At 29.8% G+C, this 27011-nt stretch overlaps 10 protein-coding genes and 1 pseudogene across 11 annotated transcripts, besides 3 other annotated features; 7 read left to right on the top strand and 4 right to left on the bottom strand.

Annotated features, from left to right (window-relative positions):
* Positions 1-3441: 3441 nt before the first annotated feature.
* Positions 3442-15261: a mobile genetic element.
* On the top strand, positions 4656-5182 carry TVAGG3_1019710 (uncharacterized protein; the record flags this gene model as incomplete). The annotated part of the gene is made up of 1 exon (XM_051254764.1): positions 4656-5182. A coding segment is annotated over one exon (527 nt), but the record flags the coding sequence as incomplete, so codon positions are not given.
* On the top strand, positions 6060-6560 carry TVAGG3_1019700 (uncharacterized protein; the record flags this gene model as incomplete). The annotated part of the gene is made up of 1 exon (XM_051254763.1): positions 6060-6560. The coding sequence occupies one exon, from the start codon at positions 6060-6062 to the stop codon at positions 6558-6560; it is 501 nt and encodes a 166-aa protein (XP_051080337.1).
* Positions 7550-8122, top strand: TVAGG3_1019690 (DNA/RNA polymerase superfamily; the record flags this gene model as incomplete). The annotated part of the gene is made up of 1 exon (XM_051254762.1): positions 7550-8122. The coding sequence occupies one exon, from the start codon at positions 7550-7552 to the stop codon at positions 8120-8122; it is 573 nt and encodes a 190-aa protein (XP_051080336.1).
* TVAGG3_1019680 lies at positions 8368-8996 on the top strand (annotated as a pseudogene). The gene has a single exon. A coding segment is annotated over exon 1 (629 nt).
* On the top strand, positions 9251-9523 carry TVAGG3_1019670 (uncharacterized protein; the record flags this gene model as incomplete). Its single annotated transcript, XM_051254761.1, has 1 exon — positions 9251-9523. The coding sequence occupies one exon, from the start codon at positions 9251-9253 to the stop codon at positions 9521-9523; it is 273 nt and encodes a 90-aa protein (XP_051080335.1).
* TVAGG3_1019660 (keratin-associated protein family) lies at positions 9787-10176 on the bottom strand (the record flags this gene model as incomplete). Its single annotated transcript, XM_051254760.1, has 1 exon — positions 9787-10176. One exon carries the CDS (start codon positions 10174-10176, stop codon positions 9787-9789), a length of 390 nt encoding a protein of 129 aa, XP_051080334.1.
* On the bottom strand, positions 10305-10760 carry TVAGG3_1019650 (uncharacterized protein; the record flags this gene model as incomplete). Its single annotated transcript, XM_051254759.1, has 1 exon — positions 10305-10760. One exon carries the CDS (start codon positions 10758-10760, stop codon positions 10305-10307), a length of 456 nt encoding a protein of 151 aa, XP_051080333.1.
* On the bottom strand, positions 12193-12861 carry TVAGG3_1019640 (uncharacterized protein; the record flags this gene model as incomplete). The annotated part of the gene is made up of 1 exon (XM_001308494.2): positions 12193-12861. One exon carries the CDS (start codon positions 12859-12861, stop codon positions 12193-12195), a length of 669 nt encoding a protein of 222 aa, XP_001308495.2.
* A 1134-nt stretch (positions 15262-16395) lies between the features above and the next one.
* TVAGG3_1019620 (uncharacterized protein) lies at positions 16396-16611 on the top strand (the record flags this gene model as incomplete). The annotated part of the gene is made up of 1 exon (XM_001299910.1): positions 16396-16611. The coding sequence occupies one exon, from the start codon at positions 16396-16398 to the stop codon at positions 16609-16611; it is 216 nt and encodes a 71-aa protein (XP_001299911.1).
* Positions 16612-19698: 3087 nt separating this feature from the next.
* Positions 19699-19746: a mobile genetic element.
* A 2176-nt stretch (positions 19747-21922) lies between these two features.
* Positions 21923-21959: a mobile genetic element.
* A 28-nt stretch (positions 21960-21987) lies between these two features.
* Positions 21988-22596, bottom strand: TVAGG3_1019590 (uncharacterized protein; the record flags this gene model as incomplete). The annotated part of the gene is made up of 1 exon (XM_001299911.1): positions 21988-22596. One exon carries the CDS (start codon positions 22594-22596, stop codon positions 21988-21990), a length of 609 nt encoding a protein of 202 aa, XP_001299912.1.
* A 2557-nt stretch (positions 22597-25153) lies between these two features.
* On the top strand, positions 25154-26883 carry TVAGG3_1019580 (mRNA 5'-splice site recognition; the record flags this gene model as incomplete). The annotated part of the gene is made up of 1 exon (XM_001299912.1): positions 25162-26763. The coding sequence occupies one exon, from the start codon at positions 25162-25164 to the stop codon at positions 26761-26763; it is 1602 nt and encodes a 533-aa protein (XP_001299913.1).
* Between the last annotated feature and the right edge of the window lie 128 nt (positions 26884-27011).

The following is a 27011-nucleotide window of genomic DNA, read 5'->3' as shown; positions in this document are numbered from 1 at the left end:
TTCAAATTTCAATTTTCAAATCGAACAAAGCTGCAAATTTGAATACTTTACAAAATTTTGAAACGTCTTTTCCCGAATGAATATTGAGTTTCAAGCCGGACAAGCTATAGCAAAACTGATCCTTATGACCCACTCTATCATTTTGGTTTTTTTTGCAAAACATGGGTAAAATCCGTGTAAATGCTCAGATACATGTGGCCAATAATATTTGAATACTGACAGGTCCGGATATTAAGTTTAAATAGCTGATTTAATTCGAAATATGAAAAAAGATGAAATCTCAATGTAATATCGTAAATTAAGAATCAGTATGAATGGTTATATGATTTTGATAAAAGAAAACTGAATGAAATAGAAAAAAAATTTGAATCTTAGAATTTGAAAGTAATGAAAGAAGAAAAAGTGGATTTAGGGGTTTTATGGTAGGTTATTGTCGGGTATTAGAAGTAAATATGGTGAAGAGAGATATTCAGTTAATATGAGACAAAATTAAAACAAGAATTGAAGATTGTGTATGAATGTGTCATTCTGGGAGACTTGCATAGACAATGTCTCCCACAATGACGCATAGCACACAATAACAGTGCACTGTTGCACTTTGTTGACAAAAGATACACAATCAGAAGAAGATTGTGTATGAATGTGTCATTCTGGAGACTTGCATAGACAATGTCTCCCACAATGACGCATAGCACACAATAACAGTGCACTGTTGCACTTTGTTGACAAAAGATACACAATCAGAAGAAGATTGTGTATGAATGTGTCATTCTGGGAGACTTGCATAGACAATGTCTCCCACAATGACGCATAGCACACAATAACAGTGCACTGTTGCACTTTGTTGACAAAAGATACACAATCAGAAGAAGATTGTGTATGAATGTGTCATTCTGGGAGACTTGCATAGACAATGTCTCCCACAATGACGCATAGCACACACAATAACAGTGCACTGTTGCACTTTGTTGACAAAAGATACACAATCAGAAGAAGATTGTGTATGAATGTGTCATTCTGGGAGACTTGCATAGACAATGTCTCCCACAATGACGCATAGCACACAATAACAGTGCACTGTTGCACTTTGTTGACAAAAGATACACAATCAGAAGAAGATTGTGTATGAATGTGTCATTCTGGGAGACTTGCATAGACAATGTCTCCCACAATGACGCATAGCACACAATAACAGTGCACTGTTGCACTTTGTTGACAAAAGATACACAATCAGAAGAAGATTGTGTATGAATGTGTCATTCTGGGAGACTTGCATAGACAATGTCTCCCACAATGACGCATAGCACACAATAACAGTGCACTGTTGCACTTTGTTGACAAAAGATACACAATCAGAAGAAGATTGTGTATGAATGTGTCATTCTGGGAGACTTGCATAGACAATGTCTCCCACAATGACGCATAGCACACAATAACAGTGCACTGTTGCACTTTGTTGAAAAAGATACACAATCAGAAGAAGATTGTGTATGAATGTGTCATTCTGGGAGACTTGCATAGACAATGTCTCCCACAATGACGCATAGCACACAATAACAGTGCACTGTTGCACTTTGTTGACAAAAGATACACAATCAGAAGAAGATTGTGTATGAATGTGTCATTCTGGGAGACTTGCATAGACAATGTCTCCCAAAATGACACATATAGATAAATAAAAGCATAATATGCTATTTTGTGTTTCAAAGTATGACAAAATGATTCTTCTAAAAGTTGCTCAGTGAACAACAAACACGTGTATATTCATAAATAACACGTGTTTATCGAACACATAGACAACCATTGTCTATCAATTGTTGTCTTTGATTCAACTTTGACAAGAATCACAAATGATTCTTCTCAAAGTTGCTCAGTGAACAACAAACACTTGTTATTGTTTATAATTCAAGTGAATGTTGTACACAAGGACAACAATTGTCTATCAATTGTTGTCTTTGATTCAACTTTGACAAGAATCACAAATGATTCTTCTCAAAGTTGCTCAGTGAACAACAAACACTTGTTATTGTTTATAATTCAAGTGAATGTTGTACACAAGGACAACAATTGTCTATCAATTGTTGTCTTTGATTCAACTTTGACAAGAATCACAAATGATTCTTCTCAAAGTTGCTCAGTGAACAACAAACACTTGTTATTGTTTATAATTCAAGTGAATGTTGTACACAAGGACAACAATTGTCTATCAATTGTTGTCTTTGATTCAACTTTGACAAGAATCACAAATGATTCTTCTCAAAGTTGCTCAGTGAACAACAAACACTTGTTATTGTTTATAATTCAAGTGAATGTTGTACACAAGGACAACAATTGTCTATCAATTGTTGTCTTTGATTCAACTTTGACAAGAATCACAAATGATTCTTCTCAAAGTTGCTCAGTGAACAACAAACACTTGTTATTGTTTATAATTCAAGTGAATGTTGTACACAAAGACAACAGTTGTCTATCAATTGTTGTCTTTGATTCAACTTTGACAAGAATCACAAATGATTCTTCTCAAAGTTGCTCACTTCACAACACCCATTAATTCTTTTTGATATTACACATTATGCTAACCAACCACACCAGTCATTTTATTTATATAGCTTTTATCCGTAACATTTTTAAAGGATTTCAAATAATTTACTTTTTCAAATATTTACTAGTTAATATCTCAATCAATTTATCCTCTTATTTATATTTTTAAAAATTTTCATCTCCATCACCATTCAATTTGGAATCTCATTTTTAAAATATCTTAATATAATCAGAATTTTATTAGTAGGTTAAAATTTTTGCGAATATTAATTAGCTTTCATACGATTACATTAATTTTTTTAATCGAAATTCTATTTCATTACTACTCAATTTTAAATCATAGCAGCATTAATAGCTCATCTACTTATATTCCATCATAATGTTATTTTATTCAATTTTTATATATCTGATTTTCATATTTTTTCAAATTCTGTCGCAAAATCTTTAAAATTGTTATATTTCCTTACAACACGGTTAATATAGTATTCTCCTTAACTTGTTTAAATGCAATTTTGCAATATTTGGAAGTAGTAGGATATGATGGGTTTAGTGACTTTTTTTGTAAACGTAAGAATTCATACAATATCGAGCGATTTTGTATCATTTTTTTTAACATATGAAGTAAAAAATGTATGATTCTTACGGTTTTTATTCTTACGTTTTTGAATAAATCAAGATTTAAAAAATTTTCAAAATTGTAAGACATTTACACTCAGCCCAAACATAATGAAATAAATCATTAAAAAATTAACATTAATTTTAAAATAATTTATTTTTTTATCTTTTATAAAAGAAGCTATATATAGATGATGTCAGATATTCCGCGATTAATTAAACATTGTTTAAATCCTGAATGGAATCAATGGAGTCATAATCAAAGACCTCATAAACGAGTAAAAGAAATTAGAAATAAAATTAAAAAGTTATGTTTATTATTTTATTTTTTATTTTGTATGAAATGAGCGTCAAAACTAACAACGTTAAAAAATTAGGATTCACAAACGAGGAAATAAAGGATATATTAGAGGAGGTGGGTTATGAAGTTGATAAATATTATTTAAGAAATTGTAAAAAATTCGCGGAGTTATTAAATGATTTAGATTATGATGGAAAAATGAATAAAGATGATGTTATAAATTTCTTATATCCCACATCTGAAGAAGAAAAACCTAAAGAACCTGATGTTTTCCCTGAATATTATGAAGAACGGATTAAAGATGATGAATACAATGAAATTGAAAGACTGAAAAAAATAAGAGATGAAATAGATGAAAAAATTAAGGAATTAAGAGAAGTTGAAAAATATAATGAAAATGAAGTAGAGGGTTTAATGAATATCCCAGCTTCAGAATCAGAAGTTCAGAAATCTCATGAAGAAAGATATAAAAATTATGTCTCAGAATCAACACAAAATTTATTAGATGGTGAAATAGACGAAACACTTTCAGAAGAAGGTACTAAATTTATTCGTAAACATAAGTTACAATTTATTGATAATGAAGAATACCCCTGTATCCTACTTTCACCACCTTTAGATTCTGAGAAATTCAAAAAAGCTCTTAAAAACGTGACATATGCAACTAATACGATTAAGAAAGAAGATCATGATATTTACACAAATTATTATTTAAATAAATGCACAGGTGTTGATAAAGTTTTTGATTTATTAGATAAAATATCAAAAGAAACCATTGGAACCTATAAAATTTTATGTGATTGCGGTTTCATTGTTGAAGATACTAATAATGTTTCATATGAAAGAACAGCACCGAAGGAAGATGAAGTGGAAATGTCTATACCATTCGTTATTAAGAACATAAAAGATATGAAAACTTATAAACATTATATTTATTCATTTATTTCAGAAAAAATGGAAGCAACCCATAAAACATCTTCTCATCATTTTATAGCTATTCATACATTCCTTTTCAAAGTTGTGAAATTAAATAAGACAGGAATTAGATTTAATGTATCAGGGTACGCATTCTTGAGTAAATTAAAATGTATTCGTCACGTCGCAGATGATAAAAATTTATGTGTTTTTAATTCATTTTATGGGCTTTAAAAAATAAACTTTATTTTTATTTATTTTTTAATTTTTTATTCTTACATAAATGAACAAAAACGGAACAGCTAAAATGAATGATAATCAAATTAGAGCAGAAGGTAGAAGGTTATTTAAACGCTTCTATAACATTCCTGATGGTGCTAATCCTAAAACTCGTAGGAGCTATTTAAATGAAGCAATAGATGCATATGAAGGGTTTGACATTTCATCAGAAAGTGAGAGATTAGCGAGAATGTTAAATGTTAATATTGATTTCTATTATTGTGATCCTCAACCAGAAGACGTGGACATAAATAAGGTAGACTTTCCATTAGTGGAATCAATAATGATAGATCCAGAATTTGAAACAGTAAATATTTTATTAACACAGAGTCCATGTGGAAAACTTCACGCTGACAGAATAACAGACGTTGAAGCACTCACTGGCTATAAAGTTTGTCCATTTTGTAAAGAAGAAGTTTATTCTATCCGTGATGATCCAGAAAGGAAAAACCAAAGAAGATTTTTAAAGCATTGTGAGAAATGTAAAGAAAATAATGGAAGATTAATTCAAGACGTTCAGTTGCAAAAGACACAGCAACCATATGCACCACATATTACGAAACAGAAGATATATCAGTGGTTATTAGCTCACAATTTGCAGGAATATTATCAACCGACAAGATATTATATTACTTTTGACTTTGAAACATTAGAGACTAAAGAAGAATTACAACTTTCTGAGTGTGCAACTTTGAACGCTTACTTAAAACCATTCATGGTATCATCAACGGTTAAATTAAACGATAAAACATATACGAGGAATTTTTGCTTAACTTCGAGTGATTCTTTTATTTCTGATTGGATTGAGTTTTTATTTTCAACCTGTTCATTAGTTGTTGAATCAAATATGAGTCAATACAATGAATTATTGAAGTCGCAAACGGCTGGGACTTTGTCCCATACATTAAATGAAAAACAGAAGGAAGCATTTAAAGAACTTCTAGATGAGGAATTCAATAAAGTGAATATCATAGGTTTTAATTCGGGAAAGTTTGATTTAAATTTAATTCTTCGTGATTTAAACACTGCAAAATGGAAAATAAAATCAATGCTGGGTTCATCTTCACAATTTAAGCAAATCATTGTAAAGAAAACAAACGTTCCATATGAATTGAGATTTATTGACATCAGAAATTATATAGCGGGTGGGACATTAGACCAATTCACTCAAGATTTCGGAAACAATAAATCACGTGTTAAATCCTTTTTCCCTTATCAATTCATCACATGGGAGAATTACGAAGAAGAATTATATAAAGAGGAACCATTCACGAAAGATTCATTTTATTCAGCATTAACCCAAGAAACTATATCAGATAGTGATTATCAAATATATCTCAATGATGCTAAAAATTTTAAGAATATATTAGAATATTTTATTCATTATTGCAATAAAGATGTTGAAATTATGATTGACCCAATCGATAAAATTATTGAAGAAACATTTGTTTATAAAATTGACACGCTTCATAATCTTTCTTTATCATCGAATGCTTCAATGATTCGTTACGCTTTAGCATATAAAGACTTTAATCCTAATGAAAAATATCCTGAGGAAGAGATAGAATCAAGTTTTGAATTAACGAAAAAGTATTGGAAATATAAAATTGAATCATATAAGAAACAAGATGAAAAAGCAGAAAGGGATACTAAAAATAATGTTTCAATGGATGATTTTCAATACTATCACGATTTAATCCTTTCATCTAAATGCAAAATGTGTGGTAAATCGTTTACATATGCAAATAAACCAACATTGGATAGAATCGATAATGAAAAACCACATACCAAAGAAAATTGTCAGTTAATGTGTTGTTATTGCAATGTCGTAAAATCAAATAAAGATGAAGATGTTCAACGTTTAAGAATCAATTTAAGAAATTATGCATTAAAAATAATTTACCAATGACTTTAGATTCAGTTGAAGCTTATCACATTCTCCGTAATGGAATTACTGATGGTTTATCAAATGTTCAACATAGAGTAAATCTTAAAGGAATCACGCACATTAATAAACTTGCATATAATCCAGAAACTAAAACTGTATCAAATGAGGACACCACCAACATTATGACTCATTTCGTTGGTGTTGATTTTAATTCATTATATCCTTCATCATTTTCATCTAATCCTCATGATTTCATTCAATATACTAACCATAAAATGTATATGCCGGGAAGATTGAATGGTGTTATCATTTGTGATACAGCAACAAAGAAAGCAAAAGCACTGGGAATAATTAAGAAGAAAAATACTTTATTCGTGGCTGAAGTAAAGGGTCACATTGATGAAAAATACATTAATGATTACATAAACTTTTTACCGATAATAAGAAACTTAGATATTATCACAGATGAAAAAACAATTGGCAGTTTTATGTATAATTACATGAAATCAAACAATCTACCGGTTGACCAGAAACAGAGGAAATTAACTCAGTTAGCATCAACACACAACCAATATCAACCATTTTCTTCTTATTATCTTTGGTATCTAATAGACAGATTTTATTTTATCATTGATGACATTCAATCAATTTTAACATTTACTAAAAACACTTGTTTTAATGAATTTGCGAACAAATTTATGAACGAAAGACAAAAGGCTGAATTAGAAGGAAATAAAGGAAAAAGTTTATTTTGCAAGATTTCACTTAATGGATCATATGGTTACGATGCAATGAATACACAAAATTACACAAAGACTAAAATAATGAATGCACAGAAGGCACGCGTTGCATGTATGTCAAATAAGTTTAAAAACATAAGAGAAATAGGTGAAGATACATATCAAGTGATGCTTAAAGATAGATTTTATAGATGTGATACATGTTTACAAGAGGCATTCTTCACTTTAGATAATGCTAAATACTGGTATTTGGTTTTCATTTATGATTTTATGTATAAATGCTTGAATGTTAATCGTTTTCATTTCATTGAAGGTGATACTGATTCATCTTATTGGGCAATCGCTGGCGACCCAAATCTTCCTAACACTCAAGCATTTCAAGCAATTGTTACCGATAAACAATTTTATGATAAAAACATTTTCAAATTCGCACCATTTGATTTCTTCTGTTTTGATGAGAAATTTAAACCTAAATTAAAGAATAAAGCTGAAGAAAAAGCACATGAGAAGAAGTTATTGGGTTTAGCAATTGAGAAACAAGGTGATAACATGGTTGCTTTATGCCCTAAGTGTTATACATCATTCAACGGTTCAATTGATGGAAGTGATTTTAAAAAGATTGCACAAAAAATGAAAGGTGTTAGTTTACGACAAAATAAACAATTAACACCTAAAAATTATTTGGATATAATAAATGATAAAGTGATATTTGATGGTCAGAATATTAATTTACAACTTAAAAACGGGTCAATGACTCGCTTAACAATCGGTAAGACTGCATTAACAGGAGCACACACTAAGGCTGTATGTTGTGAAAATGGATGTTGTATGCCATTTATTTAATACAATTTAAAATTTTATTTTTAATAAAATGCCACAGAAGAGACAAAAGGAACCGTTAATGATGGTTTTGATACTATGATTCAAAGAGGTGGGCACCCTTAAACATTTATTTTATTTTTATATAAATGGATAACACAGATTTAAAAAATTTAATTTATGATTTAGTACTTAATCAAAATTTTCTTAATTATTATGAATTAAAATCATATCTCCAAAAACATAATAACAATATAACGGATGATGATATGGATTATTATTATCCATATTATAAAAATGAAATTTTGAAATATCATGATAAAATAATTTCTAAAATTAAAGACAAAATTAAAAATAATGAATATACAAAGGAAAAAACTAAATCACAACTTAAACAATTGAAAGATTTCAAAAATAAAGTATTAACAGAAGAAGATATTGATGAACTATATAAATTATATAATCATGAGCCGCAAAAAACAAAGGAACAAAAACAAAAGGTGCAAAACGCCCAGGTCCTTCAGACCATAAATGAAGCACAAGCTTTAATTTATGATTCATTAGTTAAACCATATTCAGCCGACTTTTAAATGAAGATCAACTTTTGGAATTCATCCTTCAACATAAACTCGAAGCGGGAAAGTATATCAAACCTTTATATACAGCATATTTAAAACAAATGAATAGAATACATCCAGAATTAATGAAGGGGGGAATGAAATCCAAAATCAAAGCAGATAAAATTAAACCACTTGCAACACCAAAACCTCCAACGACAGTACCTCCTCCTCCTTCAGTTAATCCTTCATCATTCACTTTATTATATCCATTTCAAACATTAAAGAAGCAAAAAGATTTTAAAAAGGATTTCAAGATAGCAAATGGAAAGGTTGAATGATGTTAAACGTGAACAAATTAATTCGGGGCTCATGAATTTTAAACAAGGGGATAAAGTTTTGATTCATCTCGATTATGGAAAAACTGATAAATCAATGACAAAAAGAAGACGAAGATTTGACACAATAGCTGAATTTGTTAGATATATTAACGGCAATGCATTAGTTGAAGTTGACAATAAATTAATAGAAATTCCGATTTATTTTATTACTCCATTATATTTAAATAATATTTAATTTTTTTATTTCGTAAGAAATGAGTGACAACAAAGCAGCCAAGAGTCCAGACAATGAATATAAAAAGAAACTAAACAGAATTAAATCAAAAATATGCTATTGCAAAAAGAAGCCGCAATGCGGTGGGGCTGAAAACGATAAAGAGAGGAAAGAAATAATCGAAAAATTAGAAACTTACCGTTCAATCCTTAAACTGAGTGAAGCAAAAATAAAAGAATTTAATAGAATAAATAAATTGATTGGAAGAGATGAATTTAATAAAGATGAATTTTTAAACTCAATCCAAATTTAATTTTTATTCCTCTTCCCGAACCCTTCTGGGTTCTTCTCGGTTTTCGTGGTTTGTTGTTTTTAATTCGTTCTTGCATCATTTTTATCATTTCCTCCCTTGTTATGATTCGTGGTAAATTTTGAGCTTGTGGGGTATCCATTTATATAAAAATAAAATATATTTCTGCAGTTCATCCATTACTTCATTACCTAATTAATTACAGACATAAAATATATTTAATTCATTCGGTAAGCCTTGACCCAAAGGTCTGGGCTCAAGCACATTCAATGAACGCGGTACCATGCGAATATAGTCACAAATGGTGGCATGTAATCTTTACCCAAGCCTGTTGGATTTGTTGTGAAAGTGTGTGAATGATTTCCTCCCGGTTCAGTTGGTCGAAAAATCTTTTTTGCTGCATTGTTATAAGATGGAGATAAAACATCATTGCCAGCTTTATATTCTGAGTTGTATAATGGGTGGTCTCTTAATGAGTGGCTATGGTCGCCAGAAAAGTTTGTCGTTCCTGTATGAGTGTGCGGTGGAAGGTTTGCTTCTTTAATTTTCTTCGAACCTCCTGTTTGCTTTGAATATCTAGCACAGTATAAGAATTTATCTACAATCTGCTTCCACGTACCAAAACCCAGAACTGTTGCGGGATTTGTTGAGTTCATTGACGTATAAATAGAACCAACAGGATATAATGTTTGAAGTATTTCATTTTTCATGCTTGTAATCACATCATTTACTTCCGACTTCTTTGCATAATTTTCATCAACATAAGTTTTATCTGCTTTAAGGTCTAAACATCCTGAAACCCATCCTGTATCAGCTTTAACTTTAAAAGTCTCCGAGTCCATTCATGATACCATTCAACCTTTTCTTTAATTTCATTATCTTTTTCATCAACATAAGTTTTATCTGCTTTAAGGTCTAAACATCTTGAAACCCATCCTGTATCAGCTTTAACTTTAAAAGTCTCCGATGTCCATTCATGATACCATTCAACCTTTTCTTTAATTTCATTATCTTTTTCATCAACATAAACCAAATTTGCCTTCTTATTTAATTCACTATCCACATATTCCTTATCCACCTTCTTCATTATGTCGTTTAGGAAACCTTCTATGAATTCCTCATTTAAATTAAATCTTCCAATCTTCAAAACTTTAGGAAATGCATTTAATGCGTAATATCTCTGTTCTTCTGGTGGAATTGATGTTATATCATCCGTTATTCCTTTAATTTTTGAATTCATAAATAAAATTTCTTATATTTGATATCACTGCACCACCTTTGCAAACGAATTCGAAACGGTCATTTTTCAATACTATCTCCAAATCTCCATATTTCAACCTTTGCGTTTGTTCTGCCGTCTTTGAATTATATGCATATATGGCGTATGTAATGGTCTGAAGGACCTGGGCGCTTTGCGCCTTAAGTTGCTGTTGTTTAATCATTTATTATGATTTAAAAATAAATATTTAATCCGTTATCTCATCAGCTATTTTCTCTATTTGAAATTGCCATAATATTTCATTCATAAATTCTAAATCACAATCAAATAGGTCAGTTATTCTAAATTTAATATTTGATAAATCTTTTGAATGAAGAATAAATGAATTCCCGGATAATTGAAACGGATATGATAAATAAAATGTGTTTAAGTTGATGGATAAAATGTTTTGTATTGATGGGTAAGAGTTAGGGTCTAATGTTTGATGTGAAAATCTCATTGGGGTATTAACTTTATCACATTTGATTAAAATGAAATTGGAACCAGTGTCAGAATACAAAACATCCCCAACATCTTTTTCAAAATTTAATATCCCCAACAATGAACGAAGATGAGGAGTACAAAATTTAATTTTCAGCGGGAATTTAATAAGGTTATTTATTTCATCAAGTTCAAAAAGTTTATCAGGTTTTGATTTAAAATTTTCTTCATACCATACGATAAATGATTCATTTAAATAACTTAAAATCATGTTAATATCCCATTTCGCTATCACATTATTTATATACATATCATACGTTTTTTCAAGGTCATCTTTAATAAATGATATATAATCTGAAGGGTCTAAAAGAATGGGATTAAATTTACCACTCACAGAAACGAGAGTAACATTATAAATTCCGCTAACTGTTAAATTTAATTCACAGTTATTATTCGAAATAATATTGATAATTGACATTTTTATTACGATTAAAAATATGGTAAAGCGTTATTTTCCAGTGATAAATAAAACTAGAATAAGATTACCTCATGAATTCATAAATTCAACGAATAAGAAATTCATTCATGTTATAAATTTTAGTGTTTTCAGAAAATATGAGTCAGTGTCATATTCATCAACAGGTTATATTTCACTTCATTCAAATTTAGTTCAATCAAACCCATATAATGACCATTTCATAAGATTTTCAGATGGTATTAAAAATGTAATTGATAGATTAAAATATGAACAGATTGACAATATCGAATTTTTGGAATTTTGGTTTAAATATCCCGATGGAAAAAAGATTGAAGTTAAAGATAAAGCTGATACTATAACAAAAACAATTACAATGACCGATCCGGATAGTGGGGAACAAAAAGAAATAAAACAAACGATAGAAACTGGTGAAAGGTCAATTATTATTGATTATGATTCAAAGGATTATTATTCGATAATGTTAATGCTTGAATATTAAATAGCCTTAACAAAGAATTTTTCAAGTGATATTTTATATTCATCAACTATTTTATTATAAATATCATTATATGTTAAATGAAGTTCAGTTGTTGTTCCGTTCTTTGATATCTTAATTGTGCTAATATCCTTTATAGGATTTATTTTTGCAACTGTTCCGCAGCATGAAACCTCATCATCTATGAAAAATTGAATCTTAACGTCTGAATCTTGAACATCACAAAGAATGGCGATAATGTGAATTAATGATTCATAAGGTAAAATAATTAAACCGGATTGGTCAATTAAATTTATTATTGAATCATAATTATTAATTATTATATCACGGTAAATTTTCATTAATTCAGAATTAATGTCTATTTTATATGGGTTCTCGATGTTTGATGAAAGAGGTGGGGGGTATGTTGGATAAGTGGGAATTTCAACAGGTTCTTTACCGGGTTCAGATAAAATGATTGGGTCTCCATCTTCTTTATTTTGCTCCTCCTCCTTTTTCGGTAAGTCACGAGTTAATAAATTTGGTTGAGTTGCTGACCTTGTTAATTCAGGGCTAACATTAACTTTAACATTTTGAATAATTCGTGATTTATCATCATTTACGTTATAACCAACCGTAATCTCTGCTTTTGCGTTAGTGTTCTTTTGACTAGTGAAACGTCTTCTCATTTATATTCGAATAAAAAAAATATATTTAAACTTTTATTTTGCTGGAAGTTTTGAATCTATTATTCCCTGTATTTGTTCTTGAAGTTGATTTTTAGCTGGTTCATTGTAATTAATAGACCTAATATATTCATTAATTGCATTCTTATAATCATCTGATTTCTCAAATTTTCTTTTATCTAATTCCTTAACTAAATCATAAGTTAAACCTCGTTGCTGATATAATGGTTTCTTAATTAAATCTTTGAATGCTTGAGATAAAGCACCTGATGCAATTCTTGCTACTATAATTGGTTGGAATTGATGTTTAAGTTCATCTTTAACATTTGCGAAAACTGGATCGAATAAAGCAACTTTAAAGAATTTCTTAGCTGAAATTTCAGGTCTAATATTTGCATATTGACCATCAAACTGGTTAGAATATTGTGGTAATCCATCCGGTCCCTCTTCAATAGCATTTAATTCTTCATTGAAATAAGAATATGGATTATAACGGTATGAATTAATTGGACCATTTTCACCTTCTCCAATGTATTGTTTAACAGCTTTTCCATTTTCATCAAATTGCATAGGATAACGTTCATTATATGCTTTACGTTTTAGGATAATCAGTTATAGTTAATTTGTAACCATTTATGACTTTAATATTCCCTTGTCCATCAGTAACGAAAATTCATTTATACCATCAGGTTTTCATTTGGACCCGTAATGTCTGCTTCGTGTGTGCTTCCCAATTTGGACCTTGACGTTTGGCATATGCTTGAGCTTCTGGTAATGTTAAAACGTTTCTCATTTGTTTAACATCTTTTTGAAGACCAGCAACAATATGAACTAATTCTTTCATTCCATCAGGAACTTTCATAGTTCTATTATATGCACCCTTTTTGTTTGTTCCTTGTTTTAATGGAACCTGTAGAAGATTTGCCATTTCTGTCATGTTTAATTATAAATAAAAAATAAAATTAATTATAAAAAGTTAATCAAATTTAACACTTCCTTTATTTAAATCAACTATTATTTTTCCATGTTCACCTAATTGCTGATATTGTGTGTAAAGTTCATTAATGCTCATTGGTAAATTCACTTGATAAGCATAACGTTCAACTGTTGACGACTAAACCCACTGAAAATGAAAAGTGTTGATAGATTTGATTTAATGTTTGCTTAATGCTTTGAAATATTGAACAGCCATAAAGAATGAACACTGAATGTGTCGACATTGAGTTAATAACTGAATAAAATATGATTTCTCATTTGTTATTAGTTTTGATTTCACGGCATCATCTAGAAAAATGAGTGAATGCAAAAATTCTCTATCAAAATTTGAAATAGAAAGTGTTTCAAATAATTCATCCCGTTGTTTATCAATAATTTTATCCTCTAATCCTTGCTTCTTGATTGTATTATATAATTCTTTATACATTAAAAAGTTTTTTAAATAATCTTCTGCTTCTTCTTTGTGATAAATAAATAATTGGAATTTTGATTAAATGCTTTAAAGATTCAAATGTATCATCTGAAGGTGAACCTGAACGGTTGATATAAATTAACACATGTGAATGGGGGGAAGTGTTTAGCAATAATGATAATTTGTTTTAATATCGTTAATGTTTTACCTTTATTCTGTTTACCAATTGCTGCAGTGATTGAATTTAAGTAACATTCAGAATATGGAATTTTTCATTAATTTTTCCTTAGATAGAGCATTTCTATTATCACTCAATGCTTCATTAATCATATCATCTACGTATGTATTATATACTCCCGCTAATTCTTCATAAGGGTGGATGAATTTAAATCCATTTAATCAAAAATAAATTTATAATTTTAAACATTTCTATTCATCAATATTTCATCATATGAACTTCTATACTGTGGTGGTGTACCTGTTGGATGATATTTCAAACCTTCGTCCGGTGTCCATGTCCAATATGTAGTCCTAGTAAACCAAACCTGAGGAGGATTTGTCACCTTTGAACAGTAAGGTCATTTTCACCCTGAATGATTGGATAAGCTTTCACTTGTACTGTAACTTTGTGAGTTGAAAGTTTCTAATCCATCAAAGAATATACCCGCTCCATCACGTTGAACTGGAATAGTGCATAAGAATGAAGTTTGGTCTTTCCATGTTCTAGCTAATGGTGTGCCATCATCTGCATTCAGTGGTCTAGTTAATGAGTCCTCGTATTCTTCTGTGCATTCATTCACTCCATCTAAATCAGAAGCTTGAAGCATACGTGTAAAGAATATGTCGCCCACTGTGGTCATCGCTTGATCGGGGAAGTTTCTGGAATCTATAGTGACCTGAAGACCTCGAAGCATTGGATTTTCTAAAACCGTTCTTTGCATTGCATTCTTCGGAAATGTTAACACAACATCTGTAACATTATGAAGAGCGTATGAGAAATCTGAGCTAATACCTTCAGGAGTGATGCAACCTCCATTTAGTGAACGAACGTCAATATGTTGAGCTGGAATCATGAATGGATCTTCCTTACTAAATAAACGTGGTATTGCTTTAACTGATTCTTCAATTAAACCGTATCCTGGTGTAATGCATTTATCCTCTAAAACTTCCATCTTTGTGCATGAAATAATAACGTCATCAACTGTTGCCTCAGCAGATGTAGCGGCTAAGCTTGTAATTAATTTGGTAGGAAGTCCGATTTGTTGGAATTTGCGATCATATTTATAAACATGATTCATAATCTTTTCATAATTTTCATCAGTTATCTTTTCATAAACGTAATTTTGTAAATCAGCAACTCTTAACGGGTCAACCTGACAAAAATACTAAAGTATCCCTGAAAACATAATATTTAAGAATGATATCACCAAATGATTTAGGATAATCATCGAACGCCTGAAATGCTAACAAATCATTTACCGGAATAATCATATCAAAAGTGACATCAACTTCTTCATTTGCTTTCTTGAAAACTTCTGAAGGGTCAATATATTTACCACATACTGAGTTATCATATTTTTGAACATTATTATATAACGAATGAACAAACTTTTTAACTTTCCTTTCTGATTTTGGTTTATATGTTGCAAATGCGAAAGATTCACGGGCGCAATCCATCTGAAGATAACCGGCATCACCTCTTTCGTTTCTACTTCTAATTGTTTAAAGCTTTGATTTGATGATTTGTAACCAACGAATAAACGCATGCATTTAAAAGCGGCATCACATGTGAAAGCTTTATTTGAAACTAGAGTTGCTTTAACTTTGCGTTTAATATATGTGTCACCTAATTGGTTCACATCATGAGCCGGATTTGTAATTCTTAAATGAGTTTGTTTATCATCAAAATATGGAGCATCAGAGTCATAGCATGAACTTTCAAGTTCTCTATAATATCTTCTACCGTCATTCTTTGCGAATATTTCATTTATCTTTTCGAATGAATGAAACACATTTCCATTAATCGGTTTAGTGTTTGGCACCAAATAGTTAGTCGTCATTTATTAATAAATAAAAAATCAAAATTAAAAGATGAAAATGAATTTTTAATTTTAATGAAATAATCAACTATGGCTGCAGGTATATTTAAGAAACTGTGGGATAGAGTAAAAAGAGGAGCGAGTAAAGTTTGGGAAACATTGAAGAAGGGAGCAAATTGGATATTTAAGAATAAAGAAGCAATTAGTGACGTTGCTGAATCAATAACACCAAAAGCTGCCCCAATAAGAGAAGTTTTAAATAAAGGAGAAAAAGTTTATCAAAGACTACAACCGATACTAAGATAAAAATAATATTTATTTATTTTTCCACTATCTACCTCCTATTTTATTAAGTATTCCTTCAGCTATTCCACAATTGCGTTACCTGCTTGTGCTCCCATCGCCGGATTACCTGCTTTAGTACCTAATACTCCACCTATGATAGTTCCTGCCGTTTTCGCTACTGGTGCCAAAAAGTTTGCAATGGGTTTAATAATCTTTTTATGAACCCAACCCGCAGCTTTCTTAATTTCATCCCATAATTTTTTAAAGAATCCTGCCGCCATTTCTGATTTAATATTAATTAAAAAAATATTATCATCACTTATATTCTAATTTTTATTTAATGATAAATGAAACCGATTTTAAAAATAAATGAAACAGAGGAGAAGAAATAAATGAAAGTGAAAATGTTCAACAAAAAATAAACGTTGTTAAACCAATTACTGAAATAAAAATTTTTTCATCTGTTGAAGAATTTAATGACTATTATGCTAATAATAAAAAATTATTTGAAGAATTGACAACATGTAAATTGAATAAAATGTTTAAAGTTGATGGATTCAAAATTTCAAAAATAAAGGGGGTGGTTAGTTTGAAATCTATTCCTCAATCAAGAATCACCTCATTAATGAAAATAGATGATTTAACAAAAAGAATAGAAGAGATTGAAGAAAGAATGAATCAAATAATTGATTTCATAAATTCAAATAATCATTAGTTTCTTAAAGTTCAATGTTGAACTCATCAAATTCTTCTTCATCATTACCATTACCTTTAGCGAGTTTATTTACTCTTTCAACTCTATCTTTTGATAGTCTATCGTTTAATTTTTTCTGAAGTTTTTCGTTACCAAGTTCTAAAATTTTACATGGATGATATTTAAACCCGTTAAATTCTTTTTCCTCAGTTTTAATCATTAATCTACAAAGAACTTTAGTGAGGTGGTTTTGTTGTTTAAACCATTTATCCTTAATATTTGTTATAAATTCAATATCCGGAATTAATTCCCAAATTTTTGAATTTTCGATTAATTTACCATCAAATGCAAAAGCAATAGGTTTAATATTAAACTTACCTTTATAAAATAAACTTTGTATGTAATCATCAAAATAAACGTCTACTTGTTTAACCTGGGTGAGAATTGGTGAAAGTTTATTCATTAATTGATTCACAGTCACGAATTTTGATTCACTCATTTCTTACGAATTAAAAAAATAAATTATTCAAAAATGTAAGACATGAATTTTTAAAGTTTATTTTTAAAAAAAATTATTTTTTATTTTATTCATGAAAATAATTATTTCTAATTTCTTTTACTCGTTTATGAGGTCTTTGATTATGACTCCATTGATTCCATTCAGGATTTAAACAATGTTTAATTAATCGCGGAATATCTGACATCATCTATATATAGCTTCTTTTATAAAAGATAAAAAAATAAATTATTTTAAAATTAATGTTAATTTTTTAATGATTTATTTCATTATGTTTGGGCTGAGTGTAAATGTCTTACAATTTTGAAAATTTTTTAAATCTTGATTTATTCAAAAACGTAAGAATAAAAACCGTAAGAATCATACATTTTTTACTTCATATGTTAAAAAAAATGATACAAAATCGCTCGATATTGTATGAATTCTTACGTTTACAAAAAAAGTCACTAAACCCATCATATCCTACTACTTTTGGAAATGATCAAAATATCCTAATGTAAACGTTTGCTCTTAGAATTCAGTGTCATAGTCGATTGTTTCTAACAAATTAATCTTTTTTGCATTGATTTTCGAAGTATTGCATTTTCATTACGGCCAAATCTGCTCTCTTTCATTAGATTGATAGCTCACAATAGTTCTTGTAATCAGAGAGGAAATATCTTACGAAATATACCTCTAAATTTTCACTTTATAGATAAATGTTATATTTTTCCGTTACTCGATTATTGTCCAATAAAACCACAATCATATTAAACTTCGTCCAAAATAAACAATAAAGAATAGTTTTTAAGTTTCTTAAACGGTTTATGAAGGTTCATATTTAATCGATTTTTTTATTTTCAATTCATGTATCTATAGTTCGTTAGTCTATCATCCCTTCATAAATTATCTGCAAAGAATTTTGTAGAATCTCAACTCTGTGAGGAACTACAATAAATTGAAAAGTCATTTTGTGATATCAAAATCCAATATATTATTCTTTCTAATACATATTAATAATATCTTGAGATGTAGTACACTATATATACTTTCAAAAATCTTATATGTTTATTAGTTATTGAGATAGAAGCGATTTAATTCTTTGAAAATCGACGAAAAGTGCCATATTCATAAAATTATAGGGTAAATCGAAATTATAAAAAACAATACATTTATTCATTGAAACTACTTGGACAAATATGAAACAAGCATTCAGGCAATACTTTTGAGACTTCAACGCATCTGATAATTTTTATATAACTTCACCTCTTATGCTTAGAGTGGAGGTATTGAGATCGTATAAGTATAGATGAGCTCACATTCAGATATGATGTGTGAACTTCTGTTTTCACTGCAATTTTGAATCAGAATAAACTCAAAACAAGAATAAAATGATATACTCACTCTCTAAATGTGTTCGAGATTTAAAGTTGTATGAATAAAACGATTCATCTTTCGAAGCCTCCCATTTAATGAGAGACTTCGAAAGATGAATGTATTCATGTAGATGAAATACTATATATGACCATGTGTGATACTAAAGATATCAAAATGTTCATTTTTAAGTGCAATAGAAGGGTTATCTCTCGTAAAATCTCAATTTAAGGAAGATTTAGAAAGAACTCCTTTCCTAAGTAGATAGTGTGTGGTTTCTGTCTTTTGGTTGATCAGGAACTATGAAATTAAGTCGGACAGAAAGAAGTTCTTTCCAAAACAGACTCCAAATGAGTTGTTCGAAAAGAACTTCCTTCTGTATATGGATAATTGTAGTTACCGCACTGAAGTATGTGATTGTGATGATGGAGTTCTCGATAAATCTAAAATCGGATTAAGATTAATTGAAAACTCAAGTAATTCTTTGAAATCTTGTGTTGTCTGGCACTATAATAACCAAAGAATGAGAATATTATGTTGAATGATGAGTACGTGTGCTCGGCATTCGCCGAGCGAATTGAGTTTAACGTACTATGAAAAGTGACGAATTTGGGCTTTTTTTCCTAGGGTTATGATCTCTTCCTTTCTGCTCAATACGACAGAAATGAAAGAATGAATTTGTACTCCCTAATTGATTACTACAATCTGTATCTATCTTTAACATAGAATTAGCTGCATTGTGATTTATACTCCAGAATTATTCAATTTAAGATCAACCTCGTAAATTTTAATCATATTGCACCAATACTCCTACGTTGAGATAAGAACATGATTATACATACCAAAGCCCCATATTAAAAATCAAAATTTAGCACCTCCATTATGCAACCACATTATTCGTCGCAAATAAGTATATTTACGCATATTATGATGCATATTCACACAACTCGTATACATGAAAAGTTATTAAAATCAGACAAAATTATTGCAATAAGGAAAAAAAAACAACTTTATTATATATGTTAGTAATGAATTACAAATATTTCTACAAAGAATGCTCAATACTTCATATAATCTTCGAATATTTCTTATTACATTAATACATTTTGACTCGAACATGATAAACAAAAGCTGACACGCTGATTACTACATTTATGAAAATATAGTACGTTTCCATTCATCTGTTTACTTGTTTTTGTTGGAATAAAATCATTTTTTTTTTCTTTCATGAAATAAGAATTTTGCTGCGAAAGCAATATCTCTAACAATAATTAATACATTACGTCAACTCTGGAATGAGTATTTATCAAATATGATATCAAAATTAAAAATTAGTTGTTTTTTATGAGTAAAAACGATGTAAATTGATTATTTGACTAATTATCAAATACTTTGATTTTCCAAATTTTTTTCGAAATTGATTTTTTCATGTGAAAATTCAAATTGTTTAATTTCATTTTTGAAATTTTGAATTTTTTTTGGAATTTTGAGTTGATCAATTCAGCAGAATTGATAATGCTATTGCTTTAGGGCATACCACAAGGTGATGAATAAAAGGTGAACATTAACAAATTATTTTAAATCACAAATATCATCCTCATCAACTTTAATTCTAAAAAGAACTGTACTGAATTATGAAAATGCATGATTTACATTATTAAAATCTTTGAATGAAAATAGTACAAGATAAGTTTTTATTCATTTTTAATTAGATTTAAACGAAAAACTACTCCATATTAAAATTTAAGTCGAGAAATCGTATTTTGTTCTTATTTGTTAGCATTTTGTAGACATTCTAATCTTGAATTAATTTGTTACATGATATTATTAACAAATTTAACTGAAAAAATATGTTAATATGGAATAAACCATGATTATATAAGCTATCAATGCTATATATACATATGTAAAAGATTCATATTAACTCAATTAACAAAAATGATAGATTTTCATAAAGGTTCAATCTAGGTTCGTCCGAAAATTTTGATTTTTATATAGAAGACATAGTTTCATATACATAATTAAATTTTCAAACAAATTTGATCATACCATTTATTAAGCAGGATAGTATATTAATTACTATCAGTATAAAAATATAAAAATGATTATATTTAATTATTGCATAATTTAGTCAAAGAGTTATAAGCCTCAAGTGATCGTTATCACCTTCAATGCACGTATACTTTATTGATTCATAGATATTTAATCTATGTTTGACATGTTGTTGTCGTCATTCGTTTTGTTCCCATTCTTCCTAAGTTAGAATTAGAGAATACACCATCCACATCATCTAATTTGGTCCTCAGCGATAGATTGGTTCATTTTGGAGGAGTCCCATCAGACAGTTTTCGAGCACCAAATATCAAATTTTAATGTATACAAATCTTTAGTGATTTATCTCTTTTATGATGAGTAAAAGGTTTCTGCTCATCAACATTTGATTTCCGACATATATGATTTCTAATTGCAATTATTTACTTTCTTTTTATAATCTAACTCTGTGACTCATACCATAAATTAATTATTGGAAAGTGTCAATATGTTTGGCACAACGCATGGCGGAAGATACCAAACCATGCAGGGAATATGATACGTTTAAGATCTCCGAACTTTTTTTCCAAAAATTTTCTATCGTTGCCCTACCTCTCCTATGAAAAGTACTCTCAAAACTAACTTTTTCCTAATTATAATTAAATCTAGAATATTGTATTATGCTTAGTATTATTTCATTTTTCTCATTCAATTTAGAATTTACAAATGTCAAAAAATTGAGAGCTGTCACTTTTGATGAATTTCTGTTTATTACAGGAAATTCTTATCATAATAATAAGAATCAGAAAGTTTCTAATTGAATATTCAAATCATATTCAATTGGTGTTTCATACTGATAATAAAAATTATCACCCAAAAAATCGAGTTGAACGAGGTTCTCGTCAGACCAGTCACTCATTTGAGCAGAGCTTGGTTTCAAATCACCTGATTCAGAAGGATTTTTTTCCTCATCATATTTACTTAAATCACGTTTCTTCGACCTGCCCTTACAGAGTTTCTGAATTACGCCATTGTTGTTGATTATAAATCCATCAACAGGATCAGTGTCATCACTAAGCTCCCCGGTAAATTTGATGTATTTACATTCAGCTCCTGATACAATTTCTGCCATTTCCTTCACACGTTCGAATTCCTCAATTTTGCCATATTTATAAAACCAATATAATGACTCCTTGTGCCCCCTGGCAAATTCTGGATCCAATTTAATACTATTCTTTTGACAATACCTAATTAAGATTCCTTTTATCTTGTAGGCTTTCATTTTTGTAAATTTCTGCAAACAATTTTTCCAAAAACCTTCATCATTCATGATTTCTTCTCGAAGCTTCTTTCTGGCTATGGTTTGTCTAATGCCATACACTTTATTACTCTTGTTCGCTGGTTTTCCCATGGGAACAAAAAATAATGAAGTGTTTTCAATGCTCTCAATTTTAATTTTTTTGAGTAAGTCATCCTTGATATTTTTAAACTATATCGTGAGTAGATCTGACTGTGATTTTATGATTTTACATTCAAAATTAGTCATACCATTCAAAAATTTTCTTTTGAATTTGATATTTTTCAAATAAAAAAAATTGAATAAGTGGAAGATGTCTTAAAAATACATCACATTTTTATGATAATAGTGTACACTATTGTTGTAAATGGTAAAACTCTTTAACTTTCTTATTCTCTTGAACAATACATTGGTGGAATGCATTTTTGTAAACTCATTCAAGAGTTTATGTTTTCAGGTATACATCTCTATATAGGCAATTTTTAACAAAAAAAAATTTCATCACAAAATCAATCCAAAAAATATGAGTTCAAATAATTGCATCATCGAAAGCAAAGGAGTATACAGTATAATGCAGTCGGAGAGAAGAAACATGATTGGCTCAAAAGTTGAGAATTTATGATATATTCCAATCCCGTCTTACATATATAAATTTCATATTTCAGCTATATAAATAGAAATATTGCTATTAAATCACTCAAGTTCTACTGTACAAAATGCTAAAAAATTGAAAAAAATAGAATGTTAATATGATCTTGGAGAAATATTAAGATTATCGATGCGATATCACGTTAACATATGTAATTGTATTATATTGATTATTATTTTCTTTTTTGGACATGTTTCGAATGAACTTTCAGGCAAGATTGTAATGAAAATCAATGATAATTGAAACATAATTATCATATAATATATAAGTCGTTATATTTTGTTATCATGAATAGCTTCTTTTGTTCCATCTATTTTTTCCAAAACAGAAAAAAAATGAAACGAAATTGACCATTTTAAAAAATTAATGTAGGGAATTCATTAGGATCTAAATTGATCACATTAAGTGATATGCATTGGTCAACTTTTTTCAAGTTCACGTCTTATATAAAAATTTCACCGGGATTGTTTTTGACAATTTTTGAACAATCAATCTCTCAATTTTGAATGGTTTATATATTAAATCAAATTTGGTTGATAAGATACATATTGAATCCAGGTTCATTTCAAATCTTAATTGGTGATGTTCTGTTTTCATATCATTGAATCAAAAGAGCCCAATTCGCTTCGTAGAAGTTTGAACAATGATACAAATCAACGAATGCATTTCAGTTTAAAAAATAACTCAAGAAAGGTCAAAACTTCATTTTCCAGTAAATTTATCATTTGGATATGATGATAACTTGTTCATTGGCAATTTTAGATATTCTGGTTTCTATTAGATACTTATTTTGCTAGGATTTGAAATTTGTAAATTTCATTATAAGGTCCTTTTTTGAGCAATAATTAATATGCATTAATCCTGTTCAGTGTCTATATTGATGATGTCTCATAATTTGAGAATAGCAAAATTGAGAAGATAATTCTTACAAAAGCTGAGTTGTGAATGTTAAGTGAGATTAAAAGAAGTATGTCCATCAGGCTTGCGATTATTTCATGGAAAATGACGAATTAAAGGTGAATGCAGATAATTCATCGAAGGATAGAAGAAATTACAGAACCGGGCTGTCATTAAAGATGATGAAAAGAAGGACTATAAAAAGGATGAAAAGATTCTTAGAATAACTAACTGCAGGAACTTGAAAATGAAAAAACGTGAATCAAAGGGAGTATCAAAGCAATAGTTTATACTTTGCTGTTTTTAGGAGTCCATCGTAAGTTTTATATTAATCCGGTTTCGTTGGGTTAGTCTTTTGGCGCCAGTGAAAGGATCAGAATCATTAATGGGAATTGTGAAACTTAGATCTTCTCTAAACAAAAGCGGATTCAGAGTCTCTTTATTTGTTTAAATTCTCACTATATTTAAAATAGAAGTCGTGAATTGTTCCTGGTGTTATACTAGACATTGTTTTGCTTCAATGTTGATAAATAAACTCATCTGGAGAAGGAATTGTTTCAGTATTCTCCGTTTCCGAGAATTCAAACTTCCTATCATTTTTTGAAACAAAAACTCCAAAAACTTAATCTGCTGGTTTGATTTTGTATTTTGCTGCAGAGCACTCATGAACCAAACTCTTATAATGAAAATGGCCTAATCTTTCTATGTTTGGTAATCAATCAATGGCAAAATTTAATTTCTAAAACATACCAGCAGTTTATGCTCTCGCAATTCATCAACTTAGGATAAAAATTTGCATTCTGCTAGTTTATGATTTGTTTATACTCTGAATTAGCAGAAGATATTATACAATGACAAAATTTTTCAATGAAGTAAAGATTTGAATGTAATACTAATATAATATATCTACCTATTGCAATGGTATGCCTTTATGAAACTTATTCTGTGATTTGCCAATATTGTTTTTGTTCATTTCGAAATAGACCTCAAAGAACATGAATTTTTCAAAGATTTCATAATCACAATTACTATATTGCATACGGTGATCATTTTAAATATAATTTTGGCCGATGATCATTTGAGAGTCAAGATTTATGAATATTTTTGGATGCGAAAACGATTATTTCTAAAATATGACGGAATCAACAAACTTGTGGGAACTTGTCAAAAAAAATCCATATAATCCACATTTCTGGACAGAGTTAGTTATAGTCAGTGAAGAGACGCAAAACTATGAAGCAATTTCAAAGGCATACAACGGAATTTTAACTACTTTCCCATTATTGCATACCTATTGGTACAAGCTCGCTCAGTTGCAGCACAACAAGCTCACTGCTCGTGACGCTGCTCATGTATTCTCAGATGCAGTTCGTCCTTCGAATTTAGCAAATAGCGTCGATATGTGGTACCTTTATTGCGAATTTGTCAAGAAATACAGTGCTGAATTTCAGTCGCTAGAAGCAGAAACTGTTTTTGAAAACGCATTAAGCAATATTGGCTCAGATTACAATTCTGATCAAATTTGGTCGCTCTACATCAATATGGAAGAAGAGCATGGAGAATACAAGAAGGTTTCCCAATTATTCGCAAGAGTTTTGTCCCTTCCAATACGCAACATCGACCAATTTTGGAATAGTTTCTCAAAACATGTCGAATCCCATCCTATTGAAGACTGTGTCACCCCAGAAGAGCATCTCATTATTGAACAGCAGGTTTCTGAGTACGCAGATAAGCAAGAATTGGCTTCAATGGAGTCAATCAACCAAATCCGCCGCCAATACACAATTAACTTGAGGCAAGAAAAATGCCAAGAAGCCCAGCAAAATATTGCCAAAATTCTTTACTACGAACTCAAAATTCAACAAACTTACTTCCATTTCAAGAAGCCAAGCGACCTAGAAATTGCCAACTGGCTCCAATACATCGACTACATCGATTCTACTGCTTCTTTCGAAGAAACCTGCCATCTTTTCGAGAGATGTTTAATTCCATGCTCATTATGTCCATTTGTCTGGTTCAAATACGCAAAATACGTATTCACAAAGACTGAAGATATCCAGAAGGCCATAGATATCCTCGACAGAGCCAATGAAACCGCTTTATGCAATGATCCAGCTTATCACAGACTCCGAGGCATTTTCTTCGAAAACCACGGCATGCAAGATCAAGCTGATAACGCCTTCACTACTCTCGCCAAGTTTAAAGGTGCTTTTGCCGCTATTGAATCTTCATTTTACAAAATGCGCAAAGGCGAAGAATATATTGAGCCATTACTCAAGTTTTACTCAACAGCAACTGATGCCAATGACATTGCTCCAGTTGCAGCCCTTCTAAACAAGCTAAACCAGGAAATTAATCCAGATGAGCTCCTCCAACGCTGCAAATACAACAAACTCGCACTCTCTGTTGCATGCGGCATCTACGAGGCCCAGAACAACATCGCAAAGGCAAAGGAAGCTTTCAAAGCCTTCATAATTGGAAAAGCTGATATCAACGATAGAATTGAGACAAACCGTTATTTTGTCACTTTTCTAAATAAAGTTGGAGCACCAATTGATGAAATCAGGCTTGCAATGAAGCAGCAGATCATGCTTGAGAAGGAATCCCGTGTAGAACTTCGCCGTGAAAGAAGAGAAGAAGCGAAAAACACTCAAGATTTGTCAGAAAACCTCGACAGATGGATTAACTACTTGCAGGAGGCTGAAGCTGCAAAACAAAGGAATGACGCTCAGTGATGATATACATATAATATATTTTTTATGTTCTATATAAATATAAAAAAAAGTTTAATTTTTTTTTATTCAACTGTCAAATTTTTTTAAGGGATCACTGCCTTAGTTTACAAAAAAATACGTTATTAACACCGTGAGTCTTCTTCAAGAGATCTTTTTTAGATTTTGAAACAATGAAAAGATAGAGCATGATCGATATATGCTATATTTAAGTTTATTCATAAAAATATCAATTCTATCATAGAGAAAAA

This window comes from Trichomonas vaginalis, chromosome I, assembly GCF_026262505.1.
Source record: "Trichomonas vaginalis G3 chromosome I, whole genome shotgun sequence".
In the NCBI taxonomy this organism is placed as follows: domain Eukaryota; phylum Parabasalia; order Trichomonadida; family Trichomonadidae; genus Trichomonas; species Trichomonas vaginalis.
Note: the sequence above shows the minus strand (reverse complement) of the source record. Positions and strands in the feature narration are given on the sequence as shown.